Below are 26,031 nucleotides of genomic sequence, written 5' to 3'. Positions count from 1 at the left end.
TTCTTTTGAGTATCAGGACTGCATGAGACACTTTAGGGGGCTTATTATAGTCTGAGATGCTGTTGTAGGCAACAAAATAGTTTTGAGTCAGGGAATTTTACTTTAGTTAATTGTCAATTAACAAACTTTGAATTGTTTGTTCTGGTATTGAGAAATAAAAGTAAACTACTAAATATAGAAGCAGCCTTTGACTCCCCTTCAGATGCCTCACTTCTGTTCTACAGGCAGGATCTGCAGGTTCCTCACCCTATGATATGTTTAATCCCTTTGCGGTGATGGCAGCGCAGCTATGTGCTTCTTACTATTGTATCATGGATTCCTCCACCAGCTGCAGTCCCTTTAGAGTCAGGCATTCTCCAGTGCCTTCTCTCTTAGATGTGTTTTCTCAGTGACACCGTAGCTTTCTCTGACTGGTTCAAGTTTTGACAGGTGTTGGGTTGGTCTGTCATTTGGAAAACTGTCTGGGGGTGGTTTTGACCAGCAAAAGGCAGTCTCTGACCTCCAACTGCACAGGTCACCCTGATAGCCCTTTGGTGCCCCAAACCCTGTCTGTTGTGCCCAGTGCAGATGCTTACCTATTTTTACAAAACATTTTATCGTGATGCGCCTTGTATGACTTGTTTGGGTTGCTTTCCTTCCCCAAATTGGTAATTAATGCATATAACTAAATAGTTGTGTTTAAGATGAGTGTGTTTTCATAATCATAAATTGAAGTGGCATACAGGCCAAGGCAGTATTGAGACAAATACCTGTTAGTCATTCAGGAAACAAAACTGAAATGAGTTGGTGTTACTGTACATGCAGGGAAAAAAATATTCAGTAAGGATTATCAAATGTGGAAAAAGGTAGCCCAGAGAAGTTGTGAGAACTTTGTCCTTGTAAATATTTAAAATGCAACTGTATGAGACCTACAGCAAAACCTGATCTAAGTTCACCCTGCTTTGAGTGTAGGCAGTTCAGATGTATGATCTGCAGTTGTGACTCCCAAGCTACATTACTCTATAATTATAAATCTTTGAACCTTGCAGTCCACTGTTTCTTTCTTCTTGGGGAACCTTTTTGCTATTTAATGAAACTCTTCAGGCATTCTCCTTTTCTTCTTCAGGCTCTCCCCAGTCTAACCACTATTGAAGACACTGAAAATGCATGAAGAAATATTTCTTTGGTTATAGTATCTTCTAATCTGAAATAGAGCAGACCTCAAAGTTACCTTTAAGATGAGTTACTTTTCTGAAAAGCAAAAGCATAAATTACCACTCCTCTTGTGTTCTCCTGCAGCAATGGTGTACAGTCCACTGTTCACGTGTGAAAATGGGGGTGAATGCTGGTGTGTATGAAGTCTAAGCTTCATTTGCTGCACTTGCTTCTATATCACTAATACAAGCCAATGTAGATAGTGTCACAGGAAATCTCCTTAAAATAGATGTTTATTGATCATCTTCAATCTGTCATTAGTCAGTATTTTGGTATTCCCTTCTGAGCTGTAAGAGGTGTCAGTATGGAGCTTCTGAATCTGTTGACATTTGAATCCTGTAAACCAGATTAGATTTCTTGTTTGTTTTCATTTCATGTCTGAACATACCTGTTCAGTATTCTTCTGACACTAAAAAGTGATAAAAGTTCTGCAGGAATACTGAAGGGCTAGAATTACGTGCCAGGTGTCCTCATCGCAAGGTAGAGAGGATGTTCACTAAAAAGATTGCTTGCCTTCATCTCATGCTGTGCTTCTGTTACAGTCTCATCTTTCTGAGGTTGCCATCATTCTCAAACGTTGCCAGCTTTTACACAAATTTGCTAATGAATTTCCTTTTCTTTAGTGACAGAAAATCCTGTGCATGTGTAGTAGACTGTGTACCTAGTCAAGTAGAAGTTGAAGGATACTCCTCTTGGAAATAGACACTCCCACATGTTAGTCAGGGTCACTGTAATAAGTTGTGATTTTTGTTACCTCCAAACAATGTGGTTTTTTCAACCTTACTTGGGATTCATATGCAGATTTTATTACTAAAATGCAAAGATGTCTTTGGCCTCCATCATGACATTTTCATCAGAAAATATTAGTGTCTTGCAACACTACCTCTTAGCCGTTCAGTCCTGATATGGACCTTATGAAAAGGCCCACTGTAGGCTTTCATTTGCATCATATGAAGTACTTTGGTAAGAAGAGTTCCTTTAAGGTGAGCCTGCCTTCTGAGTTGATTGGCCATTTTCATATTTTTTGGTAATTTTTAGGCTTATCATAGTATCAGTCAGGGTTGGAAGGGACCACAAGGATCATCTAGTTCCAACCTCCCTGCCATGGGCAGGGACACCCCACACTAGATCAGGCTGGCCAGAGCCTCATCCAGCCTGGTCTTAAACACCTTATCTGCTACTTCTTTTTTCTGTTAAAGGGAATTCTGTTTAAGTTTAGCTGTTGCAGTGGCTAAACACTGCTCTTTCAAAATTTAAACACTTTCCAGTGAAAGCTCAGAAAGTGTGACTGTGTTCCTATTTAACTCTGGAGAATATAATTTGATATGGTCTGGTTTGGGCTACAAGGATTTTCATGCATTTATGAAGTTTTGCAGTCTTTGAGTTATATCACTGAAGTAGATCTGTCAGAATTCAAGTGGCAAGAGCAAGCTTCCTCTGTGGTTTGGAAGCTGATGGGTTTACATGCACTTTCATTTTACTTAGGAAGATTTCAGAGCTGCTTAACAAAACTTATTACACAACAAAATATTTGAATTTTTTTTCTTCTTCTTTCATCCACTTTAGAACACTTCTCTGAGGATGATGATTGGGGGTTATTTTCACTGTACAGTTAAGGATTGCCTTTATCATTCCTTAATATTTCAAACTTTGTAATTCCACAAAAATTCCTACTCTGGGGATTACACCTAAAAGTGAGGAAAAAGTGTCTTGAGAAGTAGTTTGTCAGCCTTCAGAAGTAGGTGATATGTTGATGTAACATTACTTAGTTTTAGGCAATGTAGTTTTGTAAAGAAAATATGTTTGCTATTTGGTTTTACCTAGCTGTGAAATTTGTTGTATTTTTTCCTTTCTTCATTTACACAGTCACAACTAACTCCTGAGATGGACTTTGCATGTGGAATTTGAAATCCTGTACCAGAAGTACCAACAGAAAGAAAATAAATTAAACTAAAAGAAATAGTTTTGTTTAACTGATTTTGCTTGTAAGGTGCTGTGGACAGCTGTGTTGTGGTCTGTGATTTGTTACTTAACCACACTGCTATCATCTGCTGTCTGTGTTTAGCTAAGCAGGGGTAGCAATTTACTCCATTCTTTCCAGTAAGGTGGCAGCTACTGACACTAATTAGAAGCAATATCTGAAAAAGAATATAAATGTGAATTTAATGCTTGCTTTTCATTTTATGTTTAAAACCAAAGAGGCTGTAGATGGAAAACAGTTACAGGCATAACCCATTTGTACTGTCAAAAGTTGCATAGTGAATTGAAAAGTAATGAAAATGTCTTGGATAAGTATGTGTGAGACAGTGATACTGTAGCTATGATCTGCATTTTATTTCCTGTAGCTGTCTAGAATTTGGTGGGTTTGATTTCTCACTGTTAGCAAAATGGGTGCTGACTTGTTGATGATGCATTATAGACTTTTTCTTACTCAGTGTTGAAGTGGAAATACATCATGTGAAATTTCTACCTAATCAGTTTTTCTTTTAACTTGCAGACAGATGCCAGCAGTAAAGCTATATTCTCCAAAGTAATGGTTATAACACGTAAGTCAGTTGAAACATTTACTCTGTCTAAAAATTGCAGTTAGAGATAAGCTTACAAAAAGTGGTTTTGGAACAGACAAAACTTACAACAAATTATGATAAATATGACATAACAACTTGCTTGGTGAGGAATTAAGGCTTGCAGTAAGGAAGTAATCCTGCTTACAGTAAAAGTCTCCAGTCATGAGGCTCATCCTGACATGACATTTTGGCTGCATCAGTTGTGTACAAATTAAAAATCTAGATCATCTAGAGTGTTAGTCTGCTTCAGCATTTATTATTATTTATCTATTAGCTATTATTTATTATTATATATTATCTATTATTTATTATTTCTCTATTAGCTGATGCTACTGACCCACTAAAGTATCTGCTGATGTACCTGTCTTTGAGATGTTGGTGTTCTAAGTGGTGTTAGGAGAATGCGAAAGAGTTTGGGTTTTGGTAGCAGGGAAGGCACTTTGGAAACTGAGGAACTTCTGTGTAACCTGAACTCTCAGCAAAGTAAAACCCACCAACCTCAGAGCCCTCCTGGCCCACAATGCCAGTAGCGCTAAAATCAGTGAGAATGAAAAAACCAAACTTGCTTTGTGCTTCTGAAATCTTGTTTTTAAATCGAGATGTTTATTTCTTGACTGAATAGAAAACCATTAAATGTTCTGGCAAATACGTGCTGCTGAAGGCTGTGCACATTTTTGAAAAGCTGAATCTTGCTGCTTGCTTGGCCATGTTCCAAATCTTTTCTTTTTGCTTTTGTTTGTCATATAAAAATAGATCAGTTTGTAATTTTTCGGATTCTTTTAGTTTGGGGTTACTTTTCTTCCTAATTTTTGGGGTTTTTTTTAGTAACCGGTACAGCAGAAAAGTACTTATTAGAACTTGTTCTGAGCTACCTGTCCTGTGGTCCTGTACTGTTTTCTGTGCCAGTTTTGCTTAACAACTGCTGTAGCAAATGGAAAACCAAAAAGGAAATATCTTAAATAATACACTAATATTTTGCCAGTAGTTTTTTTTGTGCTTTTGTATGAAAGGTGAATGTGAAATAAGCATGTAGTTTAACAAATGCATTTTAAAAGCTTCCTTAAGCTTTACAACACCTTGCAACATTTTTATGTGTAGTGAAGCAAAACTCCCCTTTTGATGTTTTTCATGCATGTCATATCAGGTGATTTATAATACAGAATGTTTTTCTGTGGAGTAGGGGCTTTGCATTCTGAGGTCAAGTTCAGCTCTTGGAGTCACAGTTTGGGCTGGGTGCCCTCTGCTACAGGGGTGTTTCCTGTGTCCAGAAGTCCAGCCCAGTGGGTGGACACAGGGAATTACGTATTTTCTACCATGATCCCTTGCACCACTATGAGTTTTACGGCGGGGTATTCCCCGGCCATGGGCCTGGTTAGGCCCCAGGCCACAGGGGGATGGGCAGTCTCAGATCTGGCCAGCTGAGACTAGCCTAGCAGTGGGGAGGTGAAGGAGGAGCCCTGGGGGTTTTGAGTGCACCCTCAGGTGGGGATGGGATCTTTCTGGCACTGTGTCTCTAGCTTTCTGCACGCATTCACTGTTCTCTATTTAAACTTTCCTTCACTTTTGCAATCTGTTTGTTTGAATCGTTATTCCTGCGCGTGGTGGGGAGGGGGTTTGCCCCAGCCCATTACACTTGGTATTATTAACAAGAACAACTAGTCTTGCTGAAAAATGAGTGTGATGCACGAGGAAAGCAAGTAGTTCTGGGAGCTCTGTGGGTACACAAACTTCCAGAAATTGATGTCCTCATAGATATATTTGCATATCTTAAGGTGTTTTGTGGTTTATTTCTCCCTCCATCCCTTCTTAACTTAAACATATATAGAAACATTCTTGGTGTGACATTTTAAACTTGTGTAATTTACAAAACTGATGCATATAAATAGTGATTTATTTTCCTTATTTAAAGGAAACCTTCCTGATCCAGGGAAAGCTCAAGATTTCATGAAAAAGTTCACACAGGTTCTAGAAGATGACGAAAAAATAAGAAGTCAGTTAGAAATGCTTGTTAGCCCAACGTGTTCCTGCAAACAAGCTGAGGGATGTGTGGTAAGAACTGTTCTTAAAATATGTGAGTGCTGTCAGAAATTAATTGATTATAATTTTAATTAAAACTTCTGTTGCAGAGGGAAATAACAAAGAAGTTGGGCAACCCAAAGCAACCCACAAATCCTTTTCTGGAAATGATAAAATTTCTTCTTGAGAGAATTGCTCCTGTGCACATTGATACTGAATCCATCAGGTATCTTTGTATGTGTGTATTGTTCGCTATAGGTCACAGGGTTTGAAATTGATGTTTCTTTTTTCACCTTTAAGCACAAGCAGTAATGGAATGGGTGGGTGCAGTTTAAGGCCTGGTGTCTTGCAGTGTTTTCTCCTGTTTCCTCTTGCTTGGGGGTTTTTGTATCCTTCTGTATTTGTAGCCACAGAAACTATTGAATTGTCATTCAGCACAGCCAGGACAGCTGTCAGTAAAAATAGATCAGTTGCTGATGGGCAACATTTGGTTTGTCAGTGACTGACTTATTTTAGAAGAATTGTCTTTCCATAGCTATTTCCTGAAACTTTCCATCTAAAATATTAGCTTGTAGTGACATAAACTGTAATTTAGCTGAGGAAGTAAAGATTATGGTCATGAAGGATCAAGAATTTAAGAAAGAATAACTCCCTTTCACTTAAATGAGTTACGGAAGGGCGAAAAAAGCAGTTGCTGGAATCATGTTTTTTAGTAGCTGTATTTGCCTTATTAGAGACAGCTTGTTCTAAATACCTTTACATTCTTACTTGTTAATTACATCTCTAGAAATTGACTTTTAAATACTTGATCTTCTCAGTTTCTGACTGTCACATATACAATGTAATGAAGGGTTTGAGTTTTCACTTAAATCTTTCTGATCTTGAACTAAGTACAATATATGTTGTATTTCAAGTAATATTCACATGTGACACTAGTTTGTAGTATTTATATCACAGTCAAGCAAAAAACCCCACAACCATAGTAAACAGGACATGTTTGCTTTTGCCACAGAATTTGTCTTCCATCTTAGTAAAATTTCACTAAACTTCTTCGTGTTTGAGACTCTCAACTGTTTATTTTTAATAGATGACCGTTTGCATCCAGTTAGGGGCAGAAAAATACCCCCTTGAAGTCTGACTAGGAGGTCTCTCTCTTGGTTTACTACCTGTTGCTTCATTAAAATCTGGTTTTGGTAGTGTGGGTTTGTGGGATTTTTGTGTGGTAGTTTTGTTTGTTTGTTTGTTTTTATTTGGTTCTTTTTTTTCCTTCTGTTGTTTTGGTTTGGGTTTTTTAAAGGGGTGTGATGTTCTGGTTTGGTTTTGCTAGGTTTTTTGTTTTGTCTGTTTGGGATTTTTGGCTATAAATATCACTTACAGGATGTACTGAAGGAATGTTCTGAATGTTGTCCAGCCCTTGATAGGGAAGCTGCCTTACACCACTCACTAATAGGATCATTTGGGTAATCGCCATTTTTTGTCCTAGGGTACAGTGTAAGAAAAACACAAGCGTTACCATGAAGGTGTAAAGTGCAGGAGATAGGTCTTTAAATTCTTCATCTACTCTTAGCACAGAATTTTTTTCTTCTTGATTATAGACTAAACACCTATAAATGGGTATTTTCCCTCTATTAAGAATCTGTAGCAGCTAGTAACTTCACCATAATTCTTACTTTAATTTGTTACTTGTAATGTTCAGATTGTCATGATTTGGTCATCCTTCCAGAGTAGTTTGTGTACAGTTCTCAATCCACGATACTTAGAAGTTTTTTAACTGAATGTTTCTGATTAAGATAAGACATGAGAGCAGCTAGATTACAAATATAGTTGAAGCATTGGTTTTATAACAAGTTTGTTTAATGTTTTAAATGAGTTCTTTTAATGTGACTGTTTTCATAAGTTCATATTAATCTTACATGGTGGAATTGCAGTAAATGTAAACCCATGTTTTATTTTCCTCTTCAGTGCCCTTATCAAGCAAGTAAACAAGTCTATAGATGGAACAGCTGATGATGAAGATGAGGGTGTACCCACTGACCAGGCCATCAGAGCAGGTCTTGAATTGCTTAAGGCAAGTGTACTGGTGGTCAGTGAGCATGTGAAACTTTCTGAAGCAACTTTGTTAAAACAAATTTTTAATCTGCACTCACTATCTTTAGTCTTAAGCATGTGGTGGCTATCTGGAAGAGTAGTGATTTGGTTTTCATTCTCTCTGCTCATCTTGTGTCACTCCCATGCTGAAGTTTTCAGAACATCTTAAATCAACTAGGGGCCTGGTAGGTTCTTCTGAGAGCATGTGACTCTTTAGCCAGATGTACGTATTCAGATAAAAGAGCAAAAAGCCAGTAGCACAAAAAGGAAACGAAGCAAGAATGAGTCATGTCTTGAAGGACTATATATTTGAAAGCAGTCTCCAGGTCAGTACTTACATATTCATATAAACTGGCAATACACATTTAAGGAAGGGGAGTAAGGCTGCTCTGAAGAAAGTGATTGAACATCATGAGAAGAATCCAAAAATGACAATTGTCAAGAGTCCAGAAAAGGGAATGCTGTATAACGTAGTGGGGAGGAAGGTAATGGTGAAAACAGAAAACTCTGTATGGATTTGGAGGAATGTTTCTTTGTCATGGGTCAGAATATTAGCCAAGAGGTGAACAATCAACAGCTCTTTAAAACTGGAGAGAAAGCAAACTTTCAGGGAGGGTTAAGTGAGGATTTTTTTTAGCTTTTGTTTTGACACGTGATGACTGTCATGCTTGAAGGCACAGTCCCAAGATCTAAAGGATAGATACAGTATCTAGTAAGCTGCTTTGGAAAGGGGCTAGAGATCATAATGGCTATACCCATACTTTTAATTTAGACGTAGCAACTTCAGAGCACAATCCACTTGGAAGACAAGCCTGAAGTTCGGGAGCATGCAAGCTGGATGCTTCTTTGAGTACTAACGTTATGAGATGGGCTTCAGAAGCCCATGTTATGTTGCAATGGCTAAAGTAGGTTCAGTTGGTCTAGAAATATTCTGTAGTAAAATCCCTGAAGTGTGAGTGTTGCTTCCTCACCGTAAGCTGCGTTTCTCTGAAGAATTGCTTCTGCTGTAACTCAGTACTTGCTCTTGTAGATGTAGCCACTGAGAAGTATATAGTCATACTAATAGGAGAAGAAATTGAGACTGGAGAAATAAGTTAATGAGATGGCATATAGACAGAGAAGTTTAGGAGATTGGGAAAAAGAAAAAGTCGGGAAAAGAGAAATGTGGATCATGCAACAAAACAAGGCAGAGTATTATAAATATTCCAGTATGGCAGTGGAAGATGAATCTTGGTGAAATACTGTATGAAAGTGGACATTTAAAAAATACTAACCTGGCTTTCATCTTATTTTGGCAGGTACTTTCATTTACGCACCCTATCTCATTTCATTCAGCTGAAACTTTTGAATCTCTCCTGGCTTGCTTGAAAATGGATGATGAAAAAGTGGCAGAAGCTGCATTACAAATTTTCAAAAATACAGGAAGCAAAATTGAAGAAGACTTTCCTCATATAAGATCGTAAGTTGGATGCCTTATTCTGAGCAGTGGTTTTTACTGTATGGGGTTTGGGAAGTTCTTGTTCTTCGTTTCACATGCTGTAGCGTTATCCTGCATTCTTTGGGAAGAAAGGATTATTTCAGGCAAAATAAGAAAGAAATTTTGAATGACTTTTAAAATGCAGTGCTCTTTGAAGAATAGCAGTTAAATGAATAGCACAGTATCACAGTATAACTAAGGTTGGAAGAGACCTCGAGGATCATTGAGTCCAACCTATCAACACAGACCCCATGACTAGACCATGGCACCAAGTGCCACGTCCAATCCCCTCTTGAACGCCTCCAGGGACGGTGACTCAACCACCTACCTGGGCAGCCCGTTCCAGTGACGAATGACTCGACTCGCTTGGTGAAGAGCTTTCTCCTCACCTCGAGCCTAAACCTCCCCTGGCGCAGCTTGAGACTGTGTCCCCTTGTTCTGGTGCTGGTTGCCTGAGAGAAGAGACCAACCCCTTCCCGGCTACAACCACCCTTCAGGTAGTTGTAGAGGGCAATGAGGTCACCCCTGAGCCTCCTCTTCTCCAGGCTAAACAATCCCAGCTCCCTCAGCCTCTCCTCATAGGGCTTGTGCTCAAGGCCTCTCCCCAGCCTTGTTGCCCTTCTCTGGACACATTCAAGTGTTTCTATATCCAAAGTCATGACAGCTGATACATTATTGATACTACTATATTTTCTATCTTTGCCCTTCAGAATGCCTGCCATTTTTTTCCTAAATTAAATGTATGGAAATGTCAAAACACTCTTTGGAATTTAATGGGTATGTGTAGGCAAGGATATTTCCTAAAGAACATTTAGTAAGTTATGCAGATAACATGTTTGGTTTACCAAGAAATATTTTATCAACAAAAACTGGGGGATTTTACTTGCAGGACATGTGAATAAAGAGCCCTTTTCAATGCCTTTGAAGAAATTGCCCAAACCAGGACAGTTAGTACTATTGCAGATGTGTTGTGTTCTACATGTATCTGTACTTTTTTGCTAGTTTGATATTTTGGAACGTTTTCAATTTTGTAAAAAATGACTTAGCTGTTTTCTGCTTTGTTCTGGTGTTTTTTTTAGTGCTTTGCTTCCAGTGTTGCATCATAAAGCTAAAAAGGGACCGCCTCGTCAAGCCAAGTATGCTATTCACTGCATCCATGCAATATTTTCCAGCAAAGAAACCCAGTTTGCACAGATATTTGAGGTAAAATTAAAATGTTTAAGATAATTTTTATTAATTTTCTGTATTGCATGTCAACTAAGAGATGTAGAGACTGTTTATATGGCAAATTGTATCACATGCAGAAAAGGCCTTTCTCTTTTTTTATTCCTTTCTTCCCCCTCCCTTTCCCGTTCTTACACAGTTTGGCCTAAAAAAAGGGTACTGAAGGATGTTTTTGTAACCCTCAATCTGCAGTGTTTAGGGTTGTGTATTTAAACAGACAATAGATAAAGCATTGAACTGTCTGCTAGAACCATGAATTTATGCAAAGAGGAATCATACAGAACTCCTCCCCTCTGTTGGGACTATTAGCATTTACATGCTTAGAGCAATCATGGAAAACTGAATTATAGTAGATACTATTTCAATGTATTTTTGTAGTTATAAGTGCAAATACACATTTTAATTAATGTTCATCATCCTTTTATCTTGAGGGCTAAATCATAGTCCATTACTGAAATTTGCCATCTTGAGATGTGTTGTACCCACTTCTTCAACAAGAAAATTCAGTTTGTAATCTGGCTTTCCTACATGGGCCTGATAGAGCTGCCACTTTTTGGACTGCCTATATGTGATAAACATTTTGTATGTTGTCTTTATTTCTCATTTGATTTGTAGGAGACTTGTAGGGTTGGTGAAAGTCTCTTTAAAACTAAGTGGTTAATAGTTCTTTTACAGTTGTATTTCTGAAATAGAAATAGGCTTAGATGACTTAGCACAAAACTCTCATGCCCTTGCCTTCAGTAAGATAGATTGGATCAGTAATATGTGAATTTGTTGCCTTTATTCTAGCCACTACATAAAAGCCTGGATCCAAGCAATTTTGAGCATCTTATCACGCCGTTGGTTACTATTGGCCATATAGCCATGCTAGCACCTGATCAGTTTGCTGCCCCTTTGAAATCTTTGGTTGCCACTTTTATTGTTAAAGATTTGCTGATGAATGATAGGGTAAGTATTTTTCAAACCTCATTTTAAAGTTCTGCTTCTCATATAGTATGGCACTCAGCAAATACTTGTGAAAATGTTTGGCTTCTTGGTTCTGCTTTTTGCATATGGCTGTCTTTCCATTTCCACATGTACTGCTTGATTCTACTGGAAACCCACAGGACAGGAAGGGAGGTAGTAATAACTTGGTAGCCTTTACAAAAGTGACAAGCTGTGTAACACAGCATTTAATCATTCATGGCTTGCCTTCTGTTAAAAATGGGGAAATTGCTGTTAACTTGATTTAGTCACTTGAGTAAGCAAGTTGTTGGGGTTATTTTTGTAAGTCGGAAGCATTTGAAACTACCCTGTTTAAATGAAGACTGTGTTAATTTTTCCAATACTTCCATATTAATAGTGATAACCAAATGAAAACAAACAACAACAACAACAAAAAAACAACCCCCCAAAAAACCCTCTGACATTATCAGCCATTGTTTAGGGAAAGATTTACTGTCTAACGCTATGCATTTGAAGTTCCAATCCACTGAATATAGGAACTGGAAATTACGTCAAAATCAGTGTCTGTCACACACTAGAGCAATAGTTTTCAGGTGACAACAATAAAAGACCCTTTACTACTGTTAAACTTGCTCATAGTTGAGTAGTGAGGTAAGAACAGTATTGTGCTTCTGTATGGGTTACTTCTATGAAATATGGAAGGTGTACAGTGAGTGCTGCTGTGTCATTTTCAGAAGCAGACAGTGAAGAGATTACAGCAGGTTTCATTTGAAGAGTAACAGTATTGTAACAATGTAACATTTGGTTTAGCTTCCAGGAAAGAAGACAACAAAACTTTGGGTCCCAGATGAAGAAGTGTCTCCTGAAACTCTTGTTAAAGTAAGTGGCACTTACTACATTTTCCTATGATGGTGTGTATAATACATAATAAACTTAATTCAATATTTGGAGTCCTACAGTTGTCAACTACTTCACTCTGCTTCCTACCCTTCTTTCTAAAAGCAAAAGAGAAGTAACAAGTTTTAAATTAAGGATCACAGTATCACCTCGAGACCTCGAGGATCATCGAGTCCAACCTATAAACACAGACCCCATGACTAGACCATGGCACCAAGTGCCACGTCCAATCCCCTCTTGAACACCTCCAGGGACGGCGACTCCACCACCTCCCTGGGCAGCCCATTCCAATGACAAACGACTCACTCAGTGAAGAACTTCCTCCTCACCTCGAGTCTAAACCTCCCCTGGCGCAGCTTGAGACTGTGTCCCCTTGTTCTGGTGCTGGTTGCCTGGGAGAAGAGACTGACCCCTTCCCAGCTACAGCCACCTTTCAGGTAGTTGTAGAGGGCAATGAGGTCACCCCTGAGCCTCCTCTTCTCCAGGCTAAAAAATCCCAGCTCCCTCAGCCTCTCCTCATAGGGCTTGTGTTCGAGGCCTCTCCCCAGCCTTGTTGCCCTTCTCTGGACATGTTCAAGTGTTTCGATGTCCTTCTTAAACTGAGGGGCCCAGATCCTTATCAGTGTACATCTTTGGATTGCTAGAAGAGAAGAATTTGCTCTTGGGAACTCCAACTTTCTTTTACTTTTGTAAATAAATTTAACAGGCACACTTCATCAAATTTTTATTACAGGGTTTTTTTTTTGAGGGGGGAGGGCTTAGGTTTGGTGTGCAATACCTATATATTTCAGATACTGTCGTAGTTAAACTGTTTTTTTCCCTTCTGTTTGACATAGAACTTAAATACCATAAAGACTTCAAAGTGTTGAACTTTTAGGACATTCCAGAAACTTTCTATGCTGTTTTGGAATAACAGAAAAATTGGTTTAGGATTTGGCAGTTTCCTTAAGTGACTTCGCTTTTCACAGAATCATGGAATTGTCAGGGTTGGATGGGATCTCAATCATCATCTACTTCCAACCCCCCTGCCATCGACAGGGACACTTTCTACTAGATCAGGTTGCTCAGAGACACATCCAGCCTGGCCTTAAAAACATCCAGGAATGGGGCTTCCACTGCCTCCCAGGGCAACTTGTTCCAGTGCCTCACCATCCTTATGGTGAAGAATTTATTCCTAGCACCTAATCTAAATCTTCCTTCCTCTGGCTTGGGTCCATTCACCGTAGTCCTATCACTACCTAATATGCTAAAAAGTCCCTCACCAACTTTCTTGTAGGCACCCTTCAGATACTGGAAGGCCATAAAAAGTCTCCTTGGAGCCCATTAGCCCTGTTTGGCCTTACCAGGACAGCACCTTTTCTTGTCCAAACTGAATAATCCCAACTCTCTCAGCCTAGCTTCTGCTTATGATGTATGTTAGAGAAAAACAAGATGTTCAGATTGCATATAAGGAAGAATGTGAGAATAGTCAGGCAATGGAGCAGGTTGCAAGAGGCTGCAGGTTGCCAAGACATCCTGTGCAATCCCTGTTCTTGGAGGCTTTCAATACCACAGTGGATAAAACAGACCAGTGTGATCTGAATTCATAGCTGAGCAGGAGATTTGACTGGAGACCTCTGGACGTTCTAACTGGATTATCCTTTGATAGTTATCCTCTGTAGCTGCAAAGAAGACATTAAAGGGCCGTGCAAATGCCTGTTGTATTTGTTTAAGCCTTCAGGTAACCAGAAACAGTGACTAGGGGAATTTTCTATGTTCTATTCTAATTTCATGGCAATGCTTAATTCTAAAGGGTTGATGGAATGTCATCACAACATCAGTTTTACCATCAAAGAAACTAATAATATGATGGGGTCAGGAAAATTCTGAATTAGTTGGGATTAGGACTTCCTACAGTAAAAGAAGACTAGAGTAGATTCAGATGGTAAAATTGAGAGAAGGGAAGTGTGGAGGGGAAAGAGAGAAGCAGCAGTTACTGAGGGGCTGAGCAGAAATGTTGGGGCACAAAATAGCATTTGGCCATGCTGTGGCCAAATACATCAGGTCCTTGAAGCCAAATAGAGCTAGTGTGTGAGGCACCCGTGCTGCTTATGAAAAAAGCTGAGTTGGTCAGCTGTCAGAAGACCATGTGCTGCTGCTATTATTGTTACTGTTATGTTTTTATTATATTTTCATTTCCATTAAAAGCTTCTGGCAGATACTTCCAGCTGTTTCAGTGGAAGAGCCTTCAAAAGCTAGGGCAAGTTCCACAAACTCCGTTTGCATTTTGAGTTCTTGAGTGACTGACATCCTATATCTTGCTGGTCTACCAAATAGAATTAGAATTCTGTATGTGGAGTAAATGGGCTGCAGTGCCAAGAAGTCAACTCATGTATGGATGACGGTCCCAGAACTTGTATCTGAAGGGACCATTGTGATCACTTTGTTGCATGGAATAGATGAACTGTACAATGAATTTCACTTGGTAGTAGTGTGAATGGTTATATAAAAGTTATTAGAACTGCTTACCCCTTTACAGAGGAAAATTTTGAAGTTGCTGTTTGGAAAAAGTTTTCTGCAGTGTTTGGGGTTTATGTTTTGGACTTTATGGTTTGGTGTTTTGATTAGTTTGGTTTTAGTTGGTTTTCCCCAGGGTTGTCTGTGTGACTCATGAACATTTTCATTGCAGTGAGAGGATGCTCCTCTTTCTATTTTATTTATTGTCTCTGCTCTTATATATATGGAAAATGAAAGGACAAAGGGATTCAAATGCTATAACAGTCTCCAAATTCATACTTTGTTTTCACTAAAGAAATGCAAAATTATTCAGCACTTCATGATAGGTGCAGGATTCTGCATAGTTTGAGAAGCTTGCCTCAAAACACTTTATTTCCATTAGCAAAAGACACGTTATCTTAAGTGAAAGGCTTTGAGGCTTTTCTTTAAATAGCAATGAAAGAAATCTTCTCTTCTAGTGATCTTTATTACATATTGATACTGTGAAGGGTTAGAATGCCTGTAACGTGGCTTATAAATTTATATATCTTACCCAAATATTTCACATTTGATTGTTTAAGCACAAAAACTGTAGGAATATAGAAAGATGAAAATGTGTTCTGCTTTTCAATTCAGTAACATTTTCTTAAGTACAAATTCCTTTGCCTATTCCACAGTGTTTAATGGATGTAAGCTCAGTTAATGTGATGTTTTCACCGGACAAAATATGTGATTGCTTACTAGAAGAAACAGTTCACGCTGTAACTAAATATTGTATGTGCTTTATTTGCTATAATAAATGCTTCAGTTTATTTCAGTAAAAACATGCTGCCTAGTGAGAATGAGTCTAGTTATCTTTCAGTATTGAAATGATGTTGTGGAGCTTTGACAGGTTACTGTTCGTAGCAGCAAAACACACTAGGGAGCATACGGTGTGATAAAGATTGTTTTAAAAATGAGACACAAGTCTCATTTTAGTCTTGAGAAGACTAAGAGGGGATCTCATCAATGTGTATAAATACCTGAGGGGTGGGTATCCAGTGGAGTGGGACAGTCTCTTTTTGGTGGTGCACAGTAATAAGACAAGATACAACGGGTTCAAGCTTGAACATGGAAGATTTCACCTCAACATGAGGAGAAACTTCTTTACAGTGAGGGTGACGGAGCACTGGAACAGGCTGCCCAGCGAGGTTGTGGAGTGTCCTTCTCTGGAGACTTTCAAAACCCACCTGGATGCATTCTGCTTTGGCAGGTGGTTTGGACCTGATGGTCTCTTGAGGTCCCTTCCAGCCTCAAATGTACTGTGATGCTGTGTGATACAAGGTGTGACTTGACTTTGTATATAATTTTTTTTCCCCCTTTTTTTTTGGTCAGATTCAGGCCATCAAGATGATGGTTCGATGGCTGCTAGGAATGAAGAACAACCACAGCAAGTCAGGAACTTCCACTCTGAGGTTGTTAACAACAATATTACATAGTGATGGAGATTTAACAGAGCAGGGAAAAATTAGGTATGTAACAGATGGCAATGTTTTGATGTTTGTGATATTGCAGTGGGGAGAGTTTTAGTCGAAGTAGCACCTGAACTATTCTGTTAGACTGTTTAACAAATTATACATCTTATTTCATAAGAACTAATGGTAAGCTTGGTTTGATTACTTTGTAAGTTTGCTGAGTCTCGGGTGTTTTAACAATGGCTTCACTACTTTGTTTTATCTCTTTCTTCAAAGAGCCGTTACTCATAAGAAAAAACTGTAACTTCCTCTTCCTCATTTTTATGCAACTTGCTCTTCCTGTACCAATTGTTGTGTATGTCAAAGGCCAATAGGCAGACATTCTAATAAAAGATAATAACATGTTGCAGTAAACCAGGTGGGAATAGGTCACACACTTTCATGGGGCACTTCTGCTTGACGGCAGACTTTAACCCCTTGAGGCCTCTAAAAGTGAAAGAAAGAGGGAAATGTGTAGAGAAGATTAAGTCTCAGTAAATAATTTACCTTTTATACGATTGTTAGACAACTTACTTGTTTTTCTGGTTATCTTTTTGATCCTCTGCAGTAGAGGTAAGAAGTTGTCAGCTGCTACTGCTTGTCAAACATCGAAAATTTATGTCTACAGAAGCTCTTAAGGGCATGAGTGGGTTGTGCCACTATAAGTAAAAAGATTTTAACTTTAGGGATGCATTTAATATTATACAGTGATTATGTGGATAGAACCTATTTTGTGTGTGCAAAATTGCAAACTGGGAATTGTCTAGTATGTTATTTTTGTAGCAACTGTGTAGTCTTTCTTCAGTTTCCATGTAAATAATTGTTTACTGCCTTTAAATTTTCTAATATGACCATTCATGGCAGTTACTTGGGACTTAAGTGGTAGTAAATTAGCTTTTCAGCATCACTGCTCACTGTCTTATGCAGTAGTTAGAACAGATTAGTTCTGTAGGTCCTGTGTGTTTTCATGCTTGAAGTGATGATTCCTTACTGCTCATGTATAGAAATTTAATTTTCCCACTCTTCGTACTCAAAACTGCAAATTATGAAAGCAACTGCATGTAATGATTGTGGTTGGGTCTCCATTATTAAAGTTAATGGAGGGCTGGGAGAACTTACAAGGGAGTGAGAAAGCTGCAGTGGCATGAGGTTGCTCTGTGTTAAATGCAACCTTTCAACACCAGAGCCCGGAGCTCAGTCTGGGGATGAATGATGAGCCAACTGAGAGCTAACTAAAAAGCAGACTGGTGTGGGTGACATTGTAGTGTGTGCCTGATGTAGGCTCCCTGACCAGGAAGAGGAAATGGATGAAGCCTCCTATAAACAGCTAGCAACAACTTGTTTGCAGGACTTGGCTCTCATGGGAGACTTCAACCACTCTTGTGCTAGAAGAGCAACACAGCAATGTATAAACAATCCAAGTGCTTCCTGGACGGCATCAATGCCAACTTCCTGACAGAAGCGATAGAGAAACCAACAAGGAGAGGTGCTGTGTTGGGATTCATACTTACCAACAAGGAGGGACTTGTTGGGTGTGTGGAGGTTGAAGGCAGTCTTGACTGTAACGGCTATATGACAGTAGAGTTCAGAATCCTGAGAGTAGCAAAGAGGGCACAAAACAAAAGCACAGAGAAAACGAGAGCAGCCTTGCAGAAAAGGACTTGGGGGTATTTCTGTGTAAACTATTCAGATACTTAAGTACCTGTAGTAAGAACAGCCAGAACATCCTCAGTCATGCACCTGGGTGAGGGCAGTCTGGTATCAATACAGGGATTGAGAGCAGTCCTGCGGAGAAGGACTTGAGGGTGCTGGTGGATGAAGAGCTGGACGTGAGCCAACAATGTGCTTTTGCAGCCCAGGAAGCCAGTTTGTTTCTTGGGCTGCATCAAAACACTGGAACAGATTACCCAGGGAGGTGGTAGAATCCCCATCTCTGGAAGCATTCAAAGTCAGGTTGGACAGGGCTCTGAGCAAACTAATCCTAGGTAAAATTGTCCCTGCTCACTGCAGGAGGGTTGGACTGGATGACTTTTGAAGGTCTCTTCCAACCAAAACTATTCTATGTACATAAAGTGGAAGTAGGGATGGGTAACCTATCAGAAAAACAGAGAACACTGTCTGGGAGAGACATACTTAGTAAAGCCCAACTGGTATTGAATCTGGTGAAGGATGACAAAGGCATCCAGAAGAGCTTCTTTAAATAAATAGCTGACAAAAGGAAGATTATGGAACATGATGAATGAGACGGGAGCCCTGCTGACACAGGACGTGGACAAGGGTCATGTGTTGAATGCCTCCTTCACTTCAGTCTTTACTAGCGAAAAGGCCATGTTGAACAGAGACTTGAGCAAACTTGTGTACAGATACAGAATTAACCAGGTTGGAAAAGACCTTTGAGATCACTTGAGTCCAACCTATTACCCAACACCATCTAATCAACTAAACCATGGCACTAAGTGCCTCATCCAGTCTCTTTTTAAATGCTTCCAGAGATGGTGACTCCACCACCTCCCTGGGTAGTGCATTCCAATGGTCAATCACACTTTCTATGAAGAATGTCTTCCTAACATCCAGCCTAAATCTCCACTGATGCAGCTTGAGACTATGTTTTCTCATTCTGACACAGGTTGTCTGGGAGAAGAGCCCAGTCCTCACCTGGCTACAGCCTCCCTTCCGGTAGTTGTAGATGGCAATAAGGTCTCCCCTGAGCCTCTTCTTCTCCAGGCTAAGCAACCCCAGCTCCCTCAGCCTCTCCTCATAGGCTTGTGCTCCAAACCCCTCCCCAGCTTTGTTGCCCTTCTCTGGACACCTTCCAGTAACTCAACATCTTTCCTAAACTGAGGGGCCCAGAACTGGACACAGGACTCAAGATGTAGCCTTACCAGTGCTGAGTACAGGGGCAGAATGACTTCCCTGCTCCTGCTGGCCACACTATTCCTCATGCACACCAGGATGCCACAGTGAGAGGTGTCCCTGACTGTGGCATGAGGTTTGGGACTGGATGATCTTTAAGATCCTTTCCATCCCAAACCGTTCTACAGCTACACTGATTTTCTTTGTGATTAGGTTAAACAGCAAAGTTTACCCTTGCATGCTTTTTAATAGGATTTGAATTTTAATCTATACTAAGCATAAAATGAGTACATCAGTATCAGAGAGCAATAGACACCAACTGCTAGAAGTATTGATACTGGATATCAACCTGAACTGAGATTACTCTGAAACATTGTCTGTATTTTCCTTAACTGTAGGTTACCAAGTGAAAATGTAGTTTAAAACTTTGAGGTTTAGAATGTAATAGTTTATGCAACAGGTGATCCTGGTGTGCCATCCCATCTGCAACATTTTCAGAGGCTGTATTCAAAAGACACTTTTTATTCCGTGGAACGTGGCAAACACTTAGAAAATTGGACAGTGCCATTTATCCTCTGGAGTAGAATTACAAATGTTAATTGCTAGTTTGTAAGCTGAAAGGAGGTGATTTTGCACCATGTATGTTTCCAAGATGCACTTATTTGGGTTATCTTTTCCAGCCCATCGCCTTAATTAAGATTGTGTTTTGGTAACATCTTTCCATGTGGTTGCACTCTTGTTCTCATTTCTAAGATTTCATTTTCATCAATAGTAACAGCACTCTAGAAAACAAATGTTCAGGTCACTCTTGTGTCTCTCAGAGAACTTCTAATATTACCAAGGATGCCCTTGTCCTAATTACTTCTAAGTGTTTTGAAAATCAAAAATTGCAATTATATCATACAGAAGCTTTTATTTCAGCCCTAATACATGTTTTGGGATAATGCAGGTCAGAAAGCTTTTTACTCTAGCAATTTGATCAAAAAATAAATCCTCAAGAGTTTTTTCTGAGATAATCAGGAATAAGACAGATCTGATGCTCGTCTTCAGCTCTAAGAGTGATATTTACTGTTACATTGCCCTTCTCTTCCTTTCCACAGCATGCTCACATGCTTGTATTTCAGTGATACGTGTACCCTGTAAAGATTTGATTCAGTTTTCAGAATTAAATGTTACCACTACCAAAGATGATGAAGATTGAAAGTTCTTAATGTTATCCTTTCCTTTGGCTCAATCACTCTGTACTTGTAAGTCATTATTATTGCTCAAAAGTCACTGAACCTTTATGGGGTTCACTTATTACAGCAGAAGCAATTTCAAGTGAAATTTAGCATTGAAGAGGTAGACATTACTGTGTTAATCTTCTTGCCTTGTTTTAAAGTTAATGCAGCTTTTGTCCTGGTACTTGGTTGCTTGTGATCTGTTTGTGGTTTGTCTGGTTGTTTGTTTGCTTGCTTTTAATACCATGGTTACCATAAAATAATGAGATGTGTATGAAGCCTGATTTGGTTAATCTTAAAGCTTAAACTCTTCAGCAGGTATTTTTATCATGCATTCTCTGTTTAACAATAGCTTTTTATTTTATTTTTTAAATGCTTTATACAGTTTTCATTATAATGGATTTAAGACAATGGTGTCTTAAGGATAAAGGGCAGATGATTCAGAAGTTAAACAGTATTTGTCGTGCTTAAATTAATAATTGTTTTAAATAAGAATATGAGTTGATTCCTTCTCAGAGTTGTCAAGGAGAGAGCTGTGCTTATTACTTGCGGATAGAATTGATTAGTGTTTTGTGTGAAAGATGCATAAAGTTTCTTTTGTGTTTAATGTAAAGGCAGAACTCATACTTTACTGATATAAATTTTCTAAGTAGAGCAGTGAAAACTTAACTAAGTTTTTCAATGTGTACATTAGGTGAACAGCAGTTTGCAAAGCTCATGTGAAGGTGCCTTTAATATTCTGTTAACCTTTGTAAATACAGTTGTAGCTTAAAGAAAAACCTGTTCATGAACTTTTGGTATGAAAATTAGCAAGCGTTTGGAATGTTTTGCTAGTTGGGAGTGCAGGGGCGGTGTGTAAGTGAAGTAACAATACTTTTGGCAGGGTGAAAATTCTTTCACTTGCTAAGTCTTTTTTTGCTATTGTCTTAAAAATACAAATCACTTAGTGACCTAGCATCATAACATCTAATTAATCTTAGTTTATGTTGACTTGCAGCATGGAATTTGAGCTGTCATTGCTGGAAAAAGTTTGGGAACTCTGAGAACTAGAAATGGGCTACTTTGGTAGGAGTCTTTTGCTGAAGGAAAACCAACACGCTGAACAAAGGAGGTTAAGGTTAAGGAGGTTAAAGGAGGACTCTGAGAGGAAATTTGGACTGTACTGGCCCAGTGCACAGCCAAAACTCTCACACCCACATGGAACCTAGGAAGTTCCAAGAAATATTTTCATAGCTAAACTGGGGCAAGGGAACAGGCTGTAAAATGTGACATGGAAGCTACTGGTTTGAAATTACTTTTGCTGTTGATTTAGGAGGATGGGGGCTGCAAAGTCCTTACTTTCTTAAAGTACCTATTTTTCAGCAGTGCAAAGTAATTGGGATTTAGTAAAGCCAAATAAGTATGTAATTTTTGTAACTAATTAACCTTCATATTCCATGTGCTTCTTTTTCAGTAAACCTGATATGTCGCGGCTGAGGCTGGCTGCAGGGAATGCTATTGTGAAGTTGGCACAAGAACCTTGTTACCATGAAATAATCACCTTAGAACAGTACCAGCTGTGTGCACTAGCCATAAATGTAAGGAAATTAGGTGGGGCTGGTGGGTTATTGGCAAATGTATACGAGTATATATGTTGTTTGTTCTGTATGTTGCATATACCTCTGCTAACCTATTTAATGCAAAATGAGCAACCTTGACATGAATTTTTCCACAACATAGTCATGAGAACTGAACTTGTGAGTGAGTTAAATCTACAGTACTGGGCTGCCAGGTGGAGGAATTCTAACTTAAAATAATGATGTTAGATTATTGATAAACTAGTGAATTCAGTATTGAGTTAAAGTAATAAGTAATATACCAGGTGTGTTATGACCTTATTAGAAATTGAAATGAGATGATATAAAGTATTTTTGAGCTGTGATGACAACATTAACCTCAGTTTCTTGATACTTGGGTAGAATATATTTGGAATGCAGAGGTCTGCAAAGATAATTGACATCCTTTAAATATTAGAAGAGAAATGGAGAAATTGTCAATGTATGTTGGCATTTTCATCCTTAATTTCTGCCTGTGTACCCAATGTAGCAGAAAAGAAATAACTTACAATTTGAAAGTAGAGATCTTTTGTGTTCCCCTCTTAAAGCAAATTCTGCATACACTGATTCACACCTCAAGAGTGATCATGGAGGGTCTCATGTTGGTGTTGCTAGTGTAACAGCTGGTGTTCTCCTAACTTTACAAAAGTCAAGAAATCCTCTGGAAGGAGTTTCTTCCAGAGAATACCTTCAGTAGTAATGTGACTGGCTAATAATCAGTGGTAATAACTGAAGGTCTTTTCACCCAAAGCAAGGACTGGTAGCTTTCACTTTTCTGATTCTAAACCCTAATAGAAATGTTAGTCTTGTACTAAACTGATGCTCAATGGATTTTTACAATTTGGAACTTACGGCAATGACCTTTAGGTTTGTTCCTGAAAGGATACTCTAGCTGGAAAATGTCATGCCAGATTAGCCTTGCCAATACAGTATTTGCATGTTCTCTTTTCTTCTGATCCCAGTGATAAAAATCTGTTTATTTTTTCACTTATTTTCCTCCTTTGGTAAACGTTTTTTAATCATAAATGTTAACATCCAAGTTATTCTGTATCAGAATTTGCCTTCATTGTTTGACTCTCTTTTTCAGTATGTTAGGTGCCAGCTTCTAGCACTTCATTTCATCACCATCTCTAACTTTCTTTTGTATTTTCTAGCTGTATTAGTCTTAACTGTTTGTGAGTACTGATAATAGATGTGTTGTAACTTTTTTCCTACCTTTGGGTCTAGTGCTTACCTCTTAATTTTTGGAAAGGAATTTTGAGAGATGAGCTTTAAAGAACATGCTAGTCATCAGCATTTATAAACAACTTCCAGTCACATATTACTATAGAATTGTAGAATAGTTTGGGTTGGAAGAGGCTTTTAAAGGTCATCTAATTTCAAACACCCTGCTGTGGGCCAGGACTTCTTTCACTAGGTCGGGTTGCTCAAAGCCCCATCCAACCTGACCTCAAACACTTCCAACAAATTCTCTGGGCAACCCATTCCAGTATTGTACACTCTCATTGTAAAAGATTTCTTAGATTCAGTCTAAACCTACCCTCTTTCAGAAAATCTAAAACCATTGCCCCTTATGCCGTTACTGCAGGTAGGTCCTGGTAAAAAGGCTTGAAGCACAGAAGGGAATATGGGGCTTGATAAATGTCTTTGGGATTTAATTTGTGGCTGGAGGAAGAGGGAGGTTTCTTTTACCTAGTAACTTACCTCTTGATGCCATTTGTGAAGTTAGAGTGACTATTAGTACCAGTGGCTGGGTTGTATCTGTGCACTTCAGGTTGGGTGGTAGCTGGAAATTCAATTTTTCTCTGGCTTGACTTTAAAAGCTGTTTACTCTTGTTAATGCTTTATTTTGTTTTTTATTTAGAGAGAAATATTTCCTCTTGATGTTCTGTTGATTGGTTTTGGCAGATCAAATATGCCAAACTCTTTTGGAGGCTTTGGTTTACCATAAGCTTTTCTGTACACTTTGGTTTAGCTATTTTCTGCACCTGCTGCTGTTAGCCTTCCTTGGCTTGTATTACTAAATGCTTTGTGTTATAGTGAATGGTGACTGTAGGTTATTTTCATATAGACAATTTGAAAGTTCATAACTTCTCTAGAAATTAATTGTTTTAAAACACTGTAGAAATGCATTTACCACCTTTGTATTATTTTACTTTCTTATTTGTCAGCTACTAGACATGGGTTGTTCCCTTCCATGGTCAGTCGTAGTTCACAAGTTTCCACAGTATAATGGAAATGCTTGGTACTACACTCTTCAGTGTTTGACTTTATGTGGTAAATCTGTTGAGTTTTGTTCAGTTCCTAATATTAACGTCTTGATGAGTATTTGTGAAATTGCCCTAGTATAATCAACATGATGATTGCTGATGGCTAAGCACTATTTTGGTACAGATCTTTGACCTTGGTTCCACAAAGCAATTGGTGCTGTTGTAAATAATTTCATTAACTCTGTGCCTCAGTGCTGTGCTACATTAGACCTTGGGTCCTGAGTGTGATATCTTCGTGTACAGCTTCTAAATTGTTACTCTTCTCCTGAGCTAAAGGGAAGCTTCAATTGATTAATTCAATGTAGTTGCTCTGAACTGACATTAAAAAGCATTCTCATAATTCTCATGCTTCTGTGGCTGTGAGGTCTGAAATTTGTTTTATCATGTTTACCCAGGCTCCTATGTTTTATTTCACAGTCTGTATTACTTTTCTAAAAGTTTACTATTACTTATACACTTTTGTTTCCTTTTTTGTTTTTTTTATAGGATGAATGTTACCAAGTGAGACAAATATTTGCTCAGAAACTTCACAAAGGCCTTTCTAGACTACGGCTGCCACTAGAATATATGGCTATCTGTGCACTGTGTGCGAAAGATCCCGTGAAAGAAAGGAGAGCTCATGCGAGGCAGTGCCTTGTGAAGAACATAAATGTCAGAAGGGAATATCTGAAGCAACATGCAGCAGTTAGTGGTAAGAGAAGAGGAATCATTTTTTGGTACAAGTACTATAGTTCAAATGTAAATGTGAGTAGTCTGTGACTGACTTTGGGGATGGTTTTCTGGTTTTTATACATGGAACAGCTATAAATTTCACTTAGCAGTATCAAATGAAAACTGAAAGTAACAGACATTTCTGAGATCTTTCTGAGTTTTGTTAAAAGCTGTAAAACTTACTTTATTGGAAGTGGCTTTTCAAGGCAGTAACGTGTACTGTTTGAACTGAATGGTTAATTATGTTGTAAGCAAAGTGACAGTGATGAATTTTGTTTCAGTAATTAGTAATATGCAACCATAATCACACAAATGCTGTACAAAATTGGCTATCTTTGCGCTGGTGTATTGAGTAGCTTCTTGTCTTACACTGGTAAAGGGCCATAGTGTAGGCACTTCAGAATAACTTTATCTAGTTTTCTTCCAAGTGCTAGCAGTCTTGCTGAGGGAGTGCTTTGTTAGGTAATGATATACTAATGTTAGCTGTTTTTTCTTTTATTAAATCAGTCCTTTTACCTGTGACTTACCCAAAGCAGCCCACTTACATCATGAGAACACTGTTACGTGGTCATAGGAAAAAAGTAGACCTTTATCAAGAGCTGTGGGCTATTTGAATAACAGTTTTGGAAAAATTTGGTTGTTTGAAAGATTACTGATGATTTTGCTTTTAGGATAGACCAGTTCTGTTTTGTGAATCTAATCTCACAGATGCTGCCAGATAACTGATTTCCTTCTGCATTTATGGATCACAGACTTTGTATGAGCCATGACAATCTGTGTGTCTCTTATTCTCTGATGAAACTTTTCAGGATACTAAGTGCGCAGAGAAATCCTTTTGTGTATTCTTAATTAGTCTTTGAAAGAAAAGAAGCAGTGCTGTTCTCTCTCCTTGATAACATGCAAAAACCCAAAAATCCATTGGGCAAATGCCTTTAAGTCATCATAAGACTCTTCCTCTTTAAAGTTGAAAACTCCAGTTGTGTAGGAGGAAAGTATAAGAATTCTT

General features: G+C 38.6%; 1 protein-coding gene across 3 annotated transcripts in view; it reads left to right on the top strand.

Annotated features, from left to right (window-relative positions):
• PDS5B (PDS5 cohesin associated factor B) overlaps positions 1–26,031 on the top strand; it is a 115,672-nt gene that overhangs the window by 67,221 nt on the left and 22,420 nt on the right. For all 3 annotated transcript variants that reach the window (XM_068143038.1, XM_068143030.1, XM_068143020.1), the window contains exons 15-25: positions 3,692–3,740; positions 5,671–5,810; positions 5,888–6,003; positions 7,740–7,845; positions 9,164–9,324; positions 10,422–10,545; positions 11,356–11,514; positions 12,322–12,390; positions 16,258–16,394; positions 21,903–22,026; positions 24,801–25,005. In XM_068143038.1, the coding sequence (XP_067999139.1) occupies positions 3,692–3,740; positions 5,671–5,810; positions 5,888–6,003; positions 7,740–7,845; positions 9,164–9,324; positions 10,422–10,545; positions 11,356–11,514; positions 12,322–12,390; positions 16,258–16,394; positions 21,903–22,026; positions 24,801–25,005 (1,390 nt within the window). The remainder of the gene's footprint in view (positions 1–3,691; positions 3,741–5,670; positions 5,811–5,887; positions 6,004–7,739; positions 7,846–9,163; positions 9,325–10,421; positions 10,546–11,355; positions 11,515–12,321; positions 12,391–16,257; positions 16,395–21,902; positions 22,027–24,800; positions 25,006–26,031) is intronic.

The sequence above is a fragment of the Melanerpes formicivorus genome, unplaced genomic scaffold (genome assembly GCF_026170545.1).
Source record: "Melanerpes formicivorus ecotype bairdi unplaced genomic scaffold, bMelFor1.0.p_v2 SCAF_1, whole genome shotgun sequence".
Taxonomy (NCBI): domain Eukaryota; kingdom Metazoa; phylum Chordata; class Aves; order Piciformes; family Picidae; genus Melanerpes; species Melanerpes formicivorus.
Note: the sequence above shows the minus strand (reverse complement) of the source record. Positions and strands in the feature narration are given on the sequence as shown.